This window comes from Trifolium pratense, linkage group LG6 (assembly GCF_020283565.1).
Source record: "Trifolium pratense cultivar HEN17-A07 linkage group LG6, ARS_RC_1.1, whole genome shotgun sequence".
NCBI lineage: Eukaryota > Viridiplantae > Streptophyta > Magnoliopsida > Fabales > Fabaceae > Trifolium > Trifolium pratense.
Genome location: NC_060064.1, coordinates 14,651,351 through 14,668,652, shown reverse-complemented (window position 1 = coordinate 14,668,652; position 17,302 = coordinate 14,651,351). Strand labels below are relative to the sequence as shown.

The window sequence follows — 17,302 nt, the reverse complement described above, 5'->3', positions numbered from 1 at the left end:
TTCCTAAAGGTACAAACCCTAAACCCAAAATTGGAATTGAAGGATTTTCTTTGTTTTGATTTCGTTCCTTCCGTGTGGTTTAGATCTGAGACAACAATAATGAGCTTAACGTGTTTGTGTTTATGTGCGGGAAAGAGATTGACAGAGAGGATAGCAGGGAGTTGTTTGTGTTGAGTAAGGTTAGAAATTAATTATGATTAAATAAGTGATGAAATGATCATTGATGGTGAGTGAGATAGGACTAGGAGTATTATTTTATTGAGTATCTAAGTGGATGTCACATGAGTTTGGATTTTTTCCATGTTGCTTTTTATTTGTTTTTCATTTAAAAGAGATAAACATAAATATGGTGCTTGAGCAAACAAGTCTCTGAGAGTGTGTGTCTGCAAGTTCCTCCAAGATGGGTATTTCTAGGGATTCTATGCACAAGAGGCGTGAAACTGGTGGAAAGAAGAAATCATGGAGGAAGAAGCGAAAGTATGAGCTCGGTCGCCAGCCAGCTAACACCAAGCTATCAAGCAACAAAACTGTGAGGAGCGTGTTAGAGGAGGAAATGTGAAGTGGAGAGCCTTGAGATTGGACACTGGAAACTTTTCTTGGGGAAGTGAAGCTGTCACCCGCAAAACCCGTTTGCTTGATGTTGTGTACAATGCTTCCAACAATGAGCTTGTCCGTACTCAGACCCTTGTGAAGAGTGCTATTGTTCAGGTTGATGCTGCTCCTTTCAAGCAGTGGTACCTTCAACATTATGGTGTTGAAATTGGAAGGAAGAAGAAAAATGCTGGCAAGAAAGAGTCAGAGGAGGCTGAAGTTGTTGCAGAAGAAGTCCACAAGAGTGCTCATGTTCAGAGAAAATTAGAGCAACGCCAGAAAGATCGCCAGCTTGATCCACACATTGAAGAGCAGTTTGGTGGTGGAAGATTGCTTGCTTGCATTTCTTCTCGACTTGGTCAATGCGGCAGGGCTGATGGCTACATTCTGAAAGGTAAGGAGCTTGAGTTCTACATGAAGAAACTCCAGAAGAAGAAGGGCAAGGGTGCAGCTTAATTGTACCGTTTCTAAATTTTTATTTTGCATTAGTTCTTTTAAATGAGACTAGTACCCAACAAAAAGATGTTTTGTGCTTCGGTTTATGCTGTTGGTTATACATTTTAACATCTTTTATTGTTTTGACATTAAAAAAAAAAGATAAACATAAATAAAAATAAAAGAGGTTCGAGATATTTTCTTCCTCTAATTTCTTCTGTATTCAAGTAATTGCAGTGTGTTTTGATTTTGGGTGATTTTGGGAATTAGGTTTGGAAAAGGATTTTGCTGTTGTTGTTGTTCTTGAGGCTTTGGTTTTTGAAAATGATACTTGAAACCATTTCACTAGACTAATGGTTTCAGTGTAAAACATATTGAAACCATTGGTCTAGGTAAATGGTTTTAATTTGTAGTGATGTATTTATATCATATGGTGCTAGTGTTTCTTTTGGGCCTGATATATATAAGTGAAGCATATATAATAATTGAGATCCATGTTATAGGCTAGATGTTTGAAAATGTTTATAGATAGTAGTAGTAATTAATGGCATGAAAAAAGTTTTCTATTAGTAGTAATAATATAATCTACAAAAAAAGTGTGCTAGTTAACAAACCTGGATGTGACAATGCATCAGTTGGAGGAAATGACATTGTAGCTATAGAGACATAAATCAGTAACCGCAGAACTAGCAAGACAAATCAGTAACTGCAGAACTGGCCACGAGATCACACATTCATGCAGTTAGTTAGTTAATTTGCACCATCAGATTAGTCCTTGACTTGCATCTACTTTCTCTTGAAACAAAAGATTTGTGTGAAATTCAATGGTGTAAGTTCACATACTGCATGAATGCGCGATAACTTGGCAGCATAGAAATTGATTTTCTTTGCCAATATCATGTTTTAATATTTTTTAAAACATCTGCTTAACTTTCAGGGCATGAAGCGTCCATTCAAGCCGATGAAAGACCTCAACATGGACAAGGTCATCTCTAATATCATTACCGATTTATCAAATTCTAGCTGATTCTGGTTGTTTTACAACTCCGCTCTTGGCTTGACTTGTGTAGTTGAGTTAGATAAATTGATTTAATGGTAAAAATTCTTGCATAGATATATGAAATGATGTATTAGATGTTGCCTTTGTGTTTGTTATTTTGAGGTTAGGCAACTTATGAACTTAGATAGTTATTTTGGATATTTTAACGGTTTCAGCTGAGTATCGTTGATTTTGGTTTTAGGGAAACCATATTCAGGTTTCATATGCATATTCAGATCAAATTCCAAGATACATTTTTTGGTCCATTCCTATTGTTTATATATCATTAAATGTATGTTTCTTCTATGAATTTTCTGTTGCTTAAATGATCCATTTTTGAGTTGGACCTTAACAAATCTCACCTTTAGAAAGGCACATGATCCATTTTCTGTTTCTAATCACTGTGTATGTTAGGCTTTTTTTTATTGAGGTGTTTAAAATTGATTTTAGAATGGTTTCAGAGAGTTGTACTCTAAAACCATTTAGCTGGTAGAATGGTTTCAGAGAGTTGTACTCTGAAACCATTTTGCTGGTAGAATGGTTTCAGGTAGTTGGTGTTTAATTGTTGCTTCCTAAACCATTTTGCTGGTAGAATGGTTTCAAATGATTATGTACCAGTTACATCCTTAGTTTATGCCATTTGGAGGAACTACAAAATTAACATCAGTTCATTTATCTTATCAATCAATTATGATTATCTTTTTTTGTAAAACTTATAGATTGTTGGAGATAATATGCAAGGTGCTAGATTGCCTCTTGAAACCTACAAACATCAAAGAGAAAATATCAAGTATGTTAACTTCATTTTGTCATGGACAATGCTTCTTAATAATGCACTTCTTCTTAAAGTATGATTTATTTTTGACAATTTTGCGCAAATGGATTGATATAGGTTGTTTTTACTTGTAGGCTTGATGCTACTTGCATCTCTTGGAAGCGAATGCGAGGAAACTATGTTAAAACAATTGATGTTGTTGGAGTTTGGCAAGAGAACAATGTTGTTGAAACTGAAAAGACCATTGAAGCTCTTAAAAGAGTTGCATAGTAAATTTAGAAAAGTTCTCAGAATTGATGTTATTCTTATTGTATAAATTGTTGTAGACCTTTGGATGTATTTATATATTTTAAGTTATTTTATGTGTCATCTTGGGTAGAAATTGTAATATCACCACATACATATTGTAAAGAATTTAGACCTATATTTGTGTACTATCGATTAATGCAATTAGATTTCTAATGATTTTGCAATATCATTTTTCTGATTTCAATATCCTTCCCATAGTTTCTACTAGTTATGCAATTCTTCTGGTCCATTATTATGATTATATTTAGCCATTTGTTACTTTCCTCTTGCACTTTTAACAAGACTGATGGAAGACTAATGAAAGTTTCAACTAATGGAAGTTCTTAAATCTTTTATCAAAAGTGTATATGTAACTGAAACCATTTAACATGACTAATGGTTTCAGTGTATAACGTACTGAAACCATTTATCAAGCATAATGGTTTCAGTGTAAAACTTACTGAAACCATTTAACAAGAGTAATGGTTTCAGTGTACAAATCCATCATGGGTTAATAATATTCAAAATCAAGGTTATAATATTGAAAATCATAAATATGAAAACCAAAATCAAGAGTTTTTTCAAAATTGAGATAATTTTCAAATGGGTCTGCTTAATAGTTAATGTCGTTCAAATGCATTTATAATTAAGTTGAGAAAGATTAAAATGTACTGGATTCGAAGAGAGGAGAATTGTATTCGAATCAACCCATGAACCTAAACCTCGGAAGAGAGGTGATGTGTTGGATTCAAATGCACGTCCTTCAAACCTGAACCTTTTATCAAAAGTGTATATGTAACTGAAACTATTTATCAAGCATAATGGTTTCAGTGTATAACTTATTGAAACCATTTATCAAGCATAATGGTTTCAGTGTATAACTTACTGAAACCATTTAACAAGAGTAATTGTTTCAGTGTACAAATCCATTATGGGTTAATAATATTCAAAATCAAGGTTATAATATTGAAAATCATAAGTATGAAAACCAAAATCAAGAGTTATTTCCTTTCACCAAGAGTGGCTAGAGGCACACAAAAGAAAAATTAAATTTCGAAAGTGGCGAGAGGTTTTTTCAAAATTGAGATAATTTTCAAATGGGTCTGCTTAATAGTTAATGTCGTTCAAATACATTTATAATTAAGTTGAGAAATATTAAAATGTAACTGAAACCATTTATCAAGAGTAATGGTTTCAGTGTATAACTTACTGAAACCATTAGTCTCACAGATTCTTGTGTTAAGAATCTTGATTATAAAAAGTTTTTCAAAAAAGTTTTTCAAAATCTCACAAAATCAATATGATCTCACAGAGTCTTTCAAAATCTTCAAGATTTTTTCTCCAAAATAGTCTTTTGAAATCTCAATCCAATATGATTTAGTAGAAAAAATTATTTTTTACAATTACAATATATTAAATGCACTACTTTCAAGATTATATTATCATTTTTGTTTTCTTAACCATTCTCTTCAACACTTTTTTTTTGTCAAATAACTAGTAACTAGAAATTTTACTTAGAGGTGAATAAATAGAATGTTTTAGATTCAAATCTCGGCTCTGCATATATAATACAATAATATGGTGTCTCTATCAACTAAGTTTAAGTTTACGAGAACAATCCAGCACCAATATTCCCTTCAATTTAATATATTGATTAAATATATTACTTTTTTAATAAATCTAAATAGTCAAATTTTATTTACTAATTGTCTTCAATTATTTGTGAAAAAGGTTACAAAATTACAAAATTTAAAACAAGGAAGTACCTAGAAGTGGACAAGACTTGTCGGCGTCACCAGTCGGCGTCACCAGTCGGGGAAGTACCTCACCCGCGTGATTTTGTTTAGTCAATTATTTGCAAAGAGAATAGAAATCTACTCCATCCGATCACCTATTATAATAATATTAAAATAAACAATTTTTATTTGTTTTGAATTTATTAGAGCAAAATAATTAATACCCAAATTATTTGGGAAGGTCATTGGGACCTAGTATTTGTGAAACGCATTAGACAATAGGGACTTGGACAAAATCTGTCACCATTATTTATTTTTGATGTTTTCTCTCCCCACCCCGTGATTCTTTTATATCCCCAATATTTTAATTTTGTCCTTGCAGAAAAATTCGGTTCGCAGAAATCGAATTTTTTCTAGTGCAAATTCAGCTTAAATTTCAGTTTTTAGAAACCAAAATTTGTTTTCAAGGCAAAAAAAAAACTTCGGTTTCTACAAACCGAAGCTTTTTCAAGAACAAAATTGAAAATTCAGGAGGTATAAAAGAAACACGGGGGTCGGGAGAGAAACATCTTTATTTTTGTCATTCTAAACAGTGTTTTGGAGTAATGATTAATGAGATTTGGATCATTTTATGTCATTTTGGTCCAGCTATATGCTTTCTCTCATTTTTCTTATCCAATGGTGATTAATTTATGAGGAAGAAAAAAAATGAGTTTTGAAGAGAGAGAGAGAGAGAGAAAAAAATGAATGAATGGTTGAGATTAGTGCTGAATGGACAACATGAGAGAAATAACATGAAAGGATCCAAATCTTGATTAATGAAATAGAAATGAAAACAAAAGTAAATGATTTAGAGCATCCACAATGGAGCACTACATTTTTTAGTACTTAAATGGTCCCACATGAACACATCATCAATTTATTATTTTTTTAATAATAGTACCTAATAGGTACTCAACCCCTCCAATGGAGCATTTCTTAAAAAGTTTTAAAATAGGTCCCATCAATAACTTCACATCATTACAATATATTTAATTATCTATTTTATAATATAAATTGATTGAATTAATGATAATATTACAAAATTAGTATGGTCTATTTTTTTTATAATTAGAAAAAATAATTAAAATTCGAAATTTAATTTAAAATAATATTGCCAAATTTTAAGAATTACATAATTAAAAAATAATTTAAAATAATTAATAAAATGGTAATTTTGAGAGGAGTAGAATCCTTCAATTTGGTTTTGATTTATATGATAGGAGTATTTTTTTTTTCCAACGGTAAAAAGAACAAACAATGACCTACAACGTCTATATATGGTTGACATTAAATTTTTATGCCAATTTAAAAGTTGTGACTTTTTTAATTTTTGAATATATTAAATAAAGTGGGTCCCATAAAAAGAAGAGAGAGAGTTCTTATATTAGAATTGGTACCTATTAAGTACTAAGATGTGTTGTGCTCCAATAGTAGTACCTAATAAGTACCATGAGTACCTAATAGGTACTACACCATTGAAGATGGTCTTAGTAGAAAAGATCATTTTTTACGATTTCAAATTTTCAATATATTAAATGTACTGTTTTTAAGATTATATTATTATTTTTGTTTTCTTAACCATTATCTTTAGCACTTTCCGCTCCATTTAATCTCAATTAACATTTGCACTAATTTGAATTCGACTTGATATAAACTCACGAATAACATAGTCCGACGTTAGCTCCAATAAGTGAAACAAAAAAGACAAAAAAAGACTACTTGTGCTTCTTCAATTTAAAAAAGAAGAAACACAACGAGTAACAAGTTGCGTCGCCAATATTTTTTGGATGATAAAATCAATTTTATTCAAAAATGATCAATAATCTAGCACTAATTTGTTTATATTATGTCTACTAATTATTCTACTAAATATATATATATATATATATATATATATATATATACTTCAAAATATAAAAATTGGTAGACATAATAAAGAAAAATGAATTTAATTTATATACATTGTGAGTATAAAATTATTTTATACATACATCCAATAATATACCAACACATCATGTATTGTTTTTAAAAAGATATAAGCAGACAGACTAAAAGAATGTTACGCAAACAACCAATAATGTTTTATCTTTCTGGCACATCACTACACTCATGTATGATTATTTTGAAACTACTGGTTTCTCATTGGATGTTTGTGTAAACTTTCATTACACCGACCGCTTATCATCTTTAAACTTATTTAAAAACATATAATGTGTCACATTCATTAAATGATATGATAACACATCATTAAATGCCCGTGTAAAATATATTTACGGTGATGGTGTACGACAGTTATTAAATTAAAAAAAATTATCATTTGATTGATCAATTTTATTCATCTTGTTTTTATCATTTTCGTTGGCTGGTGTCTTCAACTCTGGAGCGGTGGTCGGAGAAGCGGCGAAAGACGGAGGCGAATATCAGGTCGGCGGTGGTCGGAGAGCAATGAAATTGAATTACTGAATTTCTTCAATGGTGGAGAGAAGAAGAAAACCTCTGGTTCTGTGTTCAACGAAAAATATCATCAATTCGGTATTGAAGAAATCTTCAACTAATGAATTCCCTAACTTGCATTTACCGGTTGGAATTCTCCGATTTTCCAACAATTTGCCTTCTTCTTTTCACGACGACGACTCTGCACTCATTGCTCTCTCCACTTCTCTTCTCAAAACACTTTCCATCACTTCTGGTTCTCCGGTAATTCATTCATTCATTCCTATAACACTCTCTTTTCTAAATTCTCATTTTTAGTCATTCAAATTGTACTGATTGATTGGATAATTTGCTCACAAAAGTAATAGAAATGGAAAATTAGTTTCTACTTTCTAATATTAAAGTCCGTTTAGATTGAATTATTTGAGCTTATCTATTAGCGTAAGTATTTGTAAGATTGTTGTGAGAGCTTATGAAAATAACTTATTTGAGCTTATCTATTAGCGTAAGTATTCACCAGAATTAATTGATTTTATGTTAAAATGTATTATTGATTTTGAGTTTTCTCAGGTTATGGTCAAGAATGCTGAAATGAACACACAAAGAATTGCAGTGGCTATTGCTCTAGACCCTCCTGGCAGTGACACCCCTACCCTTGATATAGATCACTCACCATCCTCTTCTTCTAGAATAATGCTTGTGTTTCCTTCCTGTGATTTCCCTTTAAGCTGCCCCTTGTTAAATGCTGAAATTGCGTATTTGTCTCCTCTTTTGGCCTTTAATCTTAACTTGCACATTTCATGTTTGAAATCTATTATTCGCAATGGTCAAGATGCTTTGTCGTCTTATTTCAAACCTCAATGCCAAGTGGGTGATGAAGATGCAGCTAAAAGCATTGAAGATTCTGTCATTAATATCGAGTTGGAGCCTCTGGCTGAACCTCCCAGATTTGCCTCCCTTCTGAGGGTTGCTTTTGTCAAGATACCAGAATGTGGCGTCCTTGATTCCATTAAACCAACTTCAGATGTTGAATCCAAAGAACGTCAAGAGATGATTGACTTGGCTTTGCAGAAGTACTTTGAAGTCGATAGATATTTGTCAAGTAGAGATATTTTCAGAATTAACATTAGTTGGAATTGTAATTCCACTATTTGCATTCCTTGTAACCACAAAATACAAAACAAAAGTGACAACTTTATCTGTTTTAAGGTATGTTTACCTCTTCCCTCTTATATTTTTAAGTTTTGTGAAACTGTGTCAGGTTCTTTGTTAGGCAGTAACTTATACCTTCAGGTCATTGCTATGGAACCATCAGATGAACCAGTTCTTCGTGTCAATAAAACCTTAACTGCTTTGGTGTTAGTAGGGAGTTCCCCATCTGCCCTTCCTCCGGATTTGCTAATTGCTGGACCAGAAGGGACTGTGCCTTTGCAAAGGGACACAGTGAAGACCTTGGCTTCAATACTAGCACCAACATTATGTCCAACTGCACTTTCTTCCAAGTTTAGAGTTTCAGTGTTATTGTATGGCTTGGCAGGTGCTTCTATATTTTTAGGCCTTGTTTCCGTTTCCAATAGGAATCAGTATTTTTTCCTATTCCTCATAATGTATCACCACTTTATATCCTCAGCTGTTGTTGCTGTTTATTTAAAATATTTGTATGTGGATTGAAATTAACAAATTAATGGTGTGTTTGGATTGCATTGATTGTGCAGGTTGTGGGAAAAGGACTGTTGTTAGATATGTTGCTCGACGACTAGGCTTGCATGTGGTGGAATATAACTGTCATGATCTAATGGGCTCCGAGAGAACATCTGTTGCTCTCGCTCAAGTTTTCAAGACTGCTCAAAGGTTGAATTTAGAATATTAGGAATGATAAGAACAAACATTTTTCCGAGAATTTTGTTCTTGCACAAATTTTATTTTGTGATGTATTAGTACTAGTAGCGTACATACTTAGCTATCAGGACAACATATAATTTCTTTCATTTATCCACCTTCCTTTTCCTCCTCAGTAGTGTTTTTTGCATATGTTTTTCTGTCCAAACATCTAGTAGGCTCTTATTGGAAAATATTGTTACAGATACTCGCCAACAATACTTCTTCTTCGTCATTTTGAGGTTTTCCAAGATTCACAATCACCCGAGGTTTCACAAAATGATCAAAGAGGCAATACATCTGAAGTTGCATCAGTCATTAGGAAATTCACTGAGCCAGTTGGCGAACATGGTGATAGTAACTCCTTGGTGAAATCAAACGGAGAATTTGTAAGATCCAACTTAGTTGAATATTGCTACTGCTATCACTATAACATTCTTCATTACTCTTTTTTCTGTAATCACAAATGTTATATCTTGCTGTATTGTAAATCAAATAAAGTAAAAATGTGAACATCAAAAGAAGTGAACAGGTAAGATAATATTAAGCAATAATAGCAATTTCTGTAATAGTTTCCAGAAAAGGTGATAAAAATGAATTAGCTATTGGGAACTCTAATAAGTTGTGGAAATCTCTCTGCTGGAGATGCAAGCATCAACAGTTGACTATTTCTTTCAGGGATAAAGTATTATCTATCAAGTGACATGCAATATACTTTAATTGCAGAAACAAAGTGGCCTTAAACATGACCCCTTAAGATTATGTTCTTCTATGAGTGTTAATGTATATCTACAAAATACAAATTCACACACATATATATATATATATATATATATATATATATATATATATATATATATATATATATATATATATATATATATATATATATATATAGAGGATGTATACTATGAGAATGGTAAAAATATATGAGAACATGAGAATGAATATCAACCATTAGATTAAAAATAAATGGTTGAGATTAAAACATTACTATATGCCTTTGTGATATGTGATTCTCATTTCCATTCTCTCTCTCTCCAACCTCACACATACGCATCTCATATATATATATATGTCAATATAAAAAACGAGATGGAAAACACTCAGCACATACATTTTCTTTTGTTTTTAACTAGAATTGCAAAGATATTTACTATTACAGCATGCTGGTGTAGGTGGAGAAAACTTCTGAAAAGACAAGTGGGCACCAGGTCCTGTTGATTGCGGCTGCTGACAGTTTAGAGGGTCTACCTTCAACTATCAGACGCTGCTTTAGCCATGAAATAAGCATGGGGCCTTTAACAGAAGAGCAAAGGGCTGAAATGCTATTGCATTCACTTCAAAATGTTTATGGACTCCACTCTAATGTGAGTGTGGAATGGAACCTCCTCTTGTATTGTGTCTATACCTTCTTTTCTTGCTTTTTTTATTTTGTTTAATAAATGGAGTAGCAGCAATAGTACACATCATAACAATATCAAATGTAGGAGTGTCCTGTGTGTATAGATCTTACATGATATATCTCTGAAGATATTGTGATAGGCACTTGACTACAGTTTATGCTCCTGAATCCCTGATCATCACTAACAAGTGTTGACTTTAAACCATTGCATTGCTGCTTCTTGCAGACTGATTTAGAGGGTTTTGTAAAAGAAATAGTTGGACAGACATCTGGTTTCATGCCCAGGGATATGTGTGCTTTAATTGCGGATGCTGGTGCCAGCTTATTTCCCAGGAGCAATGCCGAAGTAGACAAAGATGAACCTGAAGATACAGATAGTTCTCTTAGTTCCAAGGTGACGGAGGACAACAACCAGTCAAAAGTTTCAGCTCTGAAACCTGGGAAAGAAGACTTGGTGAATGCTTTGGAACGATCCAAGAAAAGAAATGCATCAGCATTGGGTACGCCAAAGGTAAATTAAGCTGTCAGGATTTTGTGATGATTTTCTCGTTTGTATTCAGTAGTGTTTAAAATTAAGAATAATATACCATTGTTTTATTGTGGAAAAGTGTGCACTTAGCATGTAACATGTCTTCCGGATGAAAAAGTTCTTCAATGCATGAATTTTTTAAGTATGGTTTATGCAGGTTCCAAATGTAAAATGGGAAGATGTTGGTGGGCTTGAAGATGTCAAAAAATCAATCCTGGATACTGTTCAGGTGGGCTTCTTCTTATATGGCATGAGTTTATCGGTTGTCACTTTCCCCCCGATTTGGAAGTGCAAAAGTTCACACTTTTATTTTAAATTCTTCTTACTAAAGAAGAAAACAGTGCCTCCCACATCAACTTGGAAATATATTTGATGTAAAAAGGAACTTGTGGTTATGTTTACATGGTCAACATTTATAAGATATATCAGACTGTCACATTTCATAAGCTGACCGAGTTAAATTACATTTTAGTGTATACTCCTATCAGATAGAAGAATGCAAATAAAATAAGAAAGAATGTGCTTTTGGAGAGTTAAAATTGAAATTTGAATGTACTTGACTCCTAAAGTTTAACATGGAAGCTGTCACGACTCACGACTAAAGTCTGCTAAAAAGAGATTGAATGGGCTGTTTTTTTGCTATGTTATCAAGACTAAATCATGGATTATTCTACTTTAGTATACCAGTTTTTCTTTTATCAGAAAAATTCTCCAGTCTCATTTTTTCTATATTTCAATATTTATCTTACTGAATCATATGCTAGCCTGAAGATACTATCTATTTTCTGTAATTTTTGAATAACTGATTTGCTCTGTATTTCGTATTTTAGTTGCCTCTCTTGCATAAAGATCTATTTGCATCCGGATTACGGAAGCGGTCTGGTGTTCTTTTGTATGGCCCCCCTGGAACTGGCAAAGTAAGTTGTTAAGTACCTTAATTTTTTTTAATCAACTGTTAAGTACCTCTAAATAGAAATCTCTCACCTCAGATTTTTTGTCTCGTGTCATTTTATTTTTATTTATTTATTGTCAGACTTTATTAGCAAAAGCTGTTGCTACAGAATGCTCCTTAAATTTTCTTAGTGTGAAAGGTCCTGAACTGATCAACATGTACATAGGAGAGTCTGAGAAGAATGTTCGAGACATTTTTCAGAAGGTATAATAATATTTTTGTTATTTTGATCTACACATTTTCTTAAGTTTAATCGAATATTTTTGCCCGTGTATCTATTTTCTGTGAACTAGAAACTTTAAGGAACAGATTTTGATAGTGTGATTTTCAATATAATTCACAGGCCAGATCAGCACGTCCATGTGTCATATTCTTTGATGAGCTTGATTCTCTTGCACCAGCTCGGGGAGCTTCCGGAGATTCTGGAGGTGTTATGGACAGAGTTGTTTCACAGGTGATTTCCTTTTCCTTTTGAGTATGACCATGATGTTATAAACCTTTTCTTTGGAGTTTCTAATGTAAAATATATTTTTCCCTTATTAGATGCTTGCAGAAATTGATGGCTTAAGTGATTCAACACAGGTTTTTTTTTTTTTTTTTTTTATCTCCAATTTTTATTTATTTAACTAAAGATATATTATCCTATTTTGCTTCTAACAAGTTTTTCTTTGTTGATGGCTTAATAGGATCTATTTATTATAGGTGCAAGTAATAGACCGGATTTGATAGATCCGGCACTTCTTCGCCCTGGTCGTTTTGATAAATTGTTATATGTTGGAGTTAACTCTGATGCATCATACAGAGAGAGGTAAGCTGTCTGCTTTTCCAGCTCCCTTTGTCCACTCAAGATGTATCTATTGTTGATAGCATGGTGCTGTTCACATCTCTCTCAGGGTACTGAAAGCTCTAACGCGAAAGTTCAAATTGCATGAAGATGTTTCACTTTACGACATTGCAAAAAAGTGTCCACCAAACTTCACCGGCGCAGACATGTATGCCTTGTGTGCAGATGCTTGGTTCCTCGCGGCAAAGCGCAAGGTATGTCCAGCCAGGATCACTGGTTCCCGTGATTACTTTCTGTCCGTTTTGTTTGATACTAGGCTCGTTCTTGCATTTGAGATGATAGTGGTCTATCACCTTATGGAGGGAAATAGCAGCCAGCTTGTATCTATGCATATGTCAATTTTGTGAATTAGAGAGATGGTACTTAACCTCGTTGTTTTGTTCTAGGTTTTGAATGCAGATCCAGAGTCCTCCAACCCAGATAATGAAGCAGATTCTATTGTTGTTGAATACGACGATTTTTTCCAGGTAACTTACAAATTGTAATTTTTATTGATAATTTTGGTTACTTGCTGAGCAAACTCAACCACTAGAGCAACTTCTCCATCCCAAGAGTTTTCTATTTTCTAGTATGCAATTGTCATTCGCATTTCCTGTAATTTTCAGGTCTTAGAAGAGCTTCAGCCTTCCCTCTCCACGGCTGAGCTTAAGAAGTATGAGCTTCTTAGAGATCAATTTGAAGGAACCTCTAAATGAATTTTGGACTGAAAAACAAACAATCAATCATCAACCATTAATTTTGCTGGTATACTAGGGCGCCAAAGTTCTTGCAGTTATACTACGTACGTACGCATTGGCTCACAAGAATGAAATCCTAGCCATTAGATTGAGATTGGACAGCTTACATTTCAACTTCACCAAATCTGAATACAAGTTGTGCAATCAATGAGATGAGATCGGATAATCGAGATCTATAAATGTGTGACTGCATGGAATCTGTTTTCAAACTTTTGAATTTGTATATAATAAGTTTCCAACGATGTAATAGAGCACAGCCAAAATAAGCTTCCAACCATGTAATAGAGCACAACCAAAATAGATGTATGAATAGATTTCCATAACCTAATTATCATTATTATTATTTTTCGGAAAATAAATTATGATACATCATATTTATTTCAATTCCACAATATGAACATAAAATTGAGTATTTTGTTTGAAAAATAGACAAAATATTTGTCTTGGATATTTTTTTTTATTATTATAAAAAATAAATAGATATTAACCAAAAAAAAAAGAAAGATAAATTGAAAGAATTGGTATTAGGTCTCCATGGTTTTAGGTTTTTGCTGTTGTGCATGAAGGTCACACTGAAAACATCTTGTGTGAATATTTTAAGGTGGATTTGTACACAAATTCCTCACACCGTTAAAAAGAAATTAGATTTCCATTCTTCTAGGTCTAGTTGACCCCTGAAGGTCATTATCATTAGTTCTTGTCCAAATTGTCTCATTTTCTTGATCTTCTTTTCATTTTTACTAGTATAATACCCGTGCACGGATCTCGGCATTGTCCCATTTGGGTTCTTTAAACGACTCCCATTTATCTCACATTTATAATATCCATATAACTTATCAAAAACTCTAAAATGAGTCACACCGGACCCACAATATATCTCACATTTATAATAAAAAGAAACATTTTTTTATTACAAGGAGGGCATAAGCCCAAAAAAGAAAGACAACTAACAAGAAATCAAGCGGAGAGAGGAGTCTCCTAACGCATCAGAAATCACTAGTTGTACTAGTTGGTTCGGACAAACTTCAAAGAAAACAATATTTCCTTCCAATGCGTATCTCATACTAGCCAACACATCTGCACACCGATTAACTTCTCTATAAGAATGAGAGATCTTAACCTCCCACTCAAAGCAAACAAGACGATGTATCTCCTTGTTGGAGTAACCCATATTACTAGCAGTCCCTCCTTCCTTAATAACTTTAACAACCGCGACAGAGTCGACACTGAGCTCCACTTTACGAAATCCCAACCTCCAAGTGTATCTCAATCCTTCTAACACACCCCACAACTCAGCCACATATGCACTAGAAGTGCCTAAAAATTTGGAAAAACCTCCTCTCACTCTCCGTGCCTAAAAATATGAAATGCAGTACTTGTAGGGAGCATGAAATGATTATTGTGGTTCTCCATATTTCTCCAATACCATAAGCAATGGCATGTTGTAGCCCACACATCTCTCCAAAGCAAGTGTCCCTCTATTTATGAGTCAGCTATGATATTAACTTGAAACCAAGAATCTAAATTTCCTTCAAAGAAACTGTCATAGCCAACCAAACCCCCCATGGCTAGTCCACAATCTCTCAACACATGCAGGCTTGTTTCTTCCTCACCACAAAAATCACAACCTATTATGTTTCACAAGCCACATAAAATACTTATTTCTTTCAGTTACCTTTAGTTTCCAAATATCAAGCCAAACTTGCTCATCATCAAGCTTATTGAATTCACATAAAATTTCATACATGGAGGCAATTGAAAACTTGTTATATGTACCTGTTCCAAGCTGAGAGTCACTTCCTTTATCTTCATGAAGAGTCAATATAGCATTAATCCTCTTTAAAATATTATCAGGCAACCATCCATTAAGCAAGTCCCAATTTGACATTCCATCATTATCAACTAAATCTCTAATTCTAGCATGTAACAAGTCTCAGCTCTAAACTTGTTATATGTACCTGTTCCAAGTTGAGAGTCACTTCCTTTATCTTCATGAAGAGTCTCAGCTCTAAAATCCTACTAATCATGAAAGGCTCCAACTGCATTGCCTCTCAGTCAGTCATGGTTGCAGGAATTACAACTCAATATTCAAGCTAAAAAGTTGTTTAATAAAATACATCACATTCTGACTTGTGTATTCTTGACTCTAAGGAGAACAATTGTTCCTTAATTTACATCAGAAGAACCCAGAACAGAAACAAAGTTTTAGTCCCACATCGCTAAGACTCAACCCAAATCAAGTGTTTATATAACTAGCATGAAGAGCAATAGACACGACCTTACTTGAACAGGATCTGTTCTATAGGATCGTACTACTGTGTCCTTGATTTCTAAGGAGACAGGAACAAAAATCTGGATGATGAACTACGACCGTGTGATCAGAGCGTGATTAACGGCTAGGATGATTCTCTAGTTGAGACATCATCTCTGTGCTGTAGAGGATCGTTCTGGGTCAGTTATATCTGACCTGGATGGTCTAATGGTGTTCTTACAGATTCAAACCCCTCTTTTTTGTTCTCTTACATACAACAACTTAAAATTTTGAAGTTGGGAGTAAGATGTGTTAGTACATTACCTTGTCGACCTGCTATGATCAACAACAATTTTGATCCGAGATGCTTAGGCTTTGGGCTCCAAAGGAGAAGACTAGGTGATCACATGCATTTATTTATCTATAAACAAATGCCTCCTTTGAAGATTGTAGGAAGCACTGATCCTCTAAAATGGCTTCCGTATTATATCGGAGCCATGTTCTCTTTTACTAGCTCTATTTTTCAGTTTTGCTGTCTAAAAGTATTAACTACTATCTTAATATTTCTAAGTATCTTAATATTTCTAAGTATTCCTCCTAACTTATGAGCCAATTACAAGAAAACATGTTACTGCTTTTGTTTCTTGTTTGCTGGACGGCCTGGAAGAAGTCGCCAGTTTTTACAACTAAGCACCATCTAGCCAACCAAAGCCCTTGCTCAACTATGTCTCCTCCTTGATCGTAAAAAGTCTTTTGAAAAAAATCTCTCAAAATCTATTCAAATCATGTATTAAAAATCTTGATTGTAAAAAAGTCTTGTAAAAAAGTCTTTAAAATCTCACAAAATCAATATAGTACAACAAAATCTCATAAAATCATCAAGATTTTTTTTACCAAAATTGTCTCATAAAATCTCAATCCAATACACCCCCTAAAACTGACAATTTTAAAATAGGGGAACTAAATCTGTAAAATGATAAAAATAAGAAGACGAAAACTACAATTAAGCCTTTATAAAAACACAGTCCAATTAATTATGCCATAAACACCGCATCAATTTAGTTTTCTGACATGTTAAGGACTTGTTTGGATAATCAACTTAGTTGAGCTCTTATAGCATAAGCAATTATCAAAGTGCTTATCTATAAGTTACTTCTATAACAAAATATAGAAGCTTGATATGGCGGTAAAAGCGGGCCACCCACTAACTCCTTAAAAATTGACTCATACGCACTTTTAACGGAGAAGCCCCCATTGGAGTCAAAAGTACACCGCCACCTATCCTCAACATGAGAGAGGCGAACACTATCGAGTGAGGCCACTAGTTGCATAAGGGATTCCTCCTCCCATTGGAAAAGTCTTCTTCT

The 17,302-nt window shown here is 33.5% G+C and overlaps 1 protein-coding gene, 1 non-coding gene and 1 pseudogene across 3 annotated transcripts; all 3 read left to right on the top strand.

Annotated features, from left to right (window-relative positions):
- Positions 1–343: 343 nt before the first annotated feature.
- Positions 344–1,173, top strand: LOC123889851 (annotated as a pseudogene).
- A 6,032-nt stretch (positions 1,174–7,205) lies between these two features.
- On the top strand, positions 7,206–14,039 carry LOC123888638 (peroxisome biogenesis protein 6). 2 transcript variants are annotated; one of them, XM_045937742.1, is made up of 16 exons: positions 7,206–7,603; positions 7,910–8,548; positions 8,633–8,876; positions 9,055–9,190; positions 9,423–9,606; positions 10,396–10,587; positions 10,849–11,133; positions 11,309–11,380; positions 11,982–12,068; positions 12,185–12,307; positions 12,447–12,557; positions 12,647–12,685; positions 12,790–12,911; positions 12,997–13,141; positions 13,334–13,414; positions 13,553–14,039. In XM_045937742.1, the coding sequence occupies exons 1-16, from the start codon at positions 7,379–7,381 to the stop codon at positions 13,640–13,642; spliced, it is 2,775 nt and encodes a 924-aa protein (XP_045793698.1). In that variant the 5' UTR covers positions 7,206–7,378; the 3' UTR covers positions 13,643–14,039. The 2 variants fall into 2 exon arrangements, with proteins under 2 accessions (XP_045793698.1, XP_045793696.1); XM_045937740.1 differs by having other exon boundaries at positions 7,223–7,603; positions 7,910–8,876.
- Positions 14,040–15,957: 1,918 nt separating this feature from the next.
- Positions 15,958–16,181, top strand: LOC123893375. Its single transcript, XR_006803476.1, has one exon. It is a non-coding gene; the product is annotated as a small nucleolar RNA U3 (small nucleolar RNA).
- Positions 16,182–17,302: the final 1,121 nt, after the last annotated feature.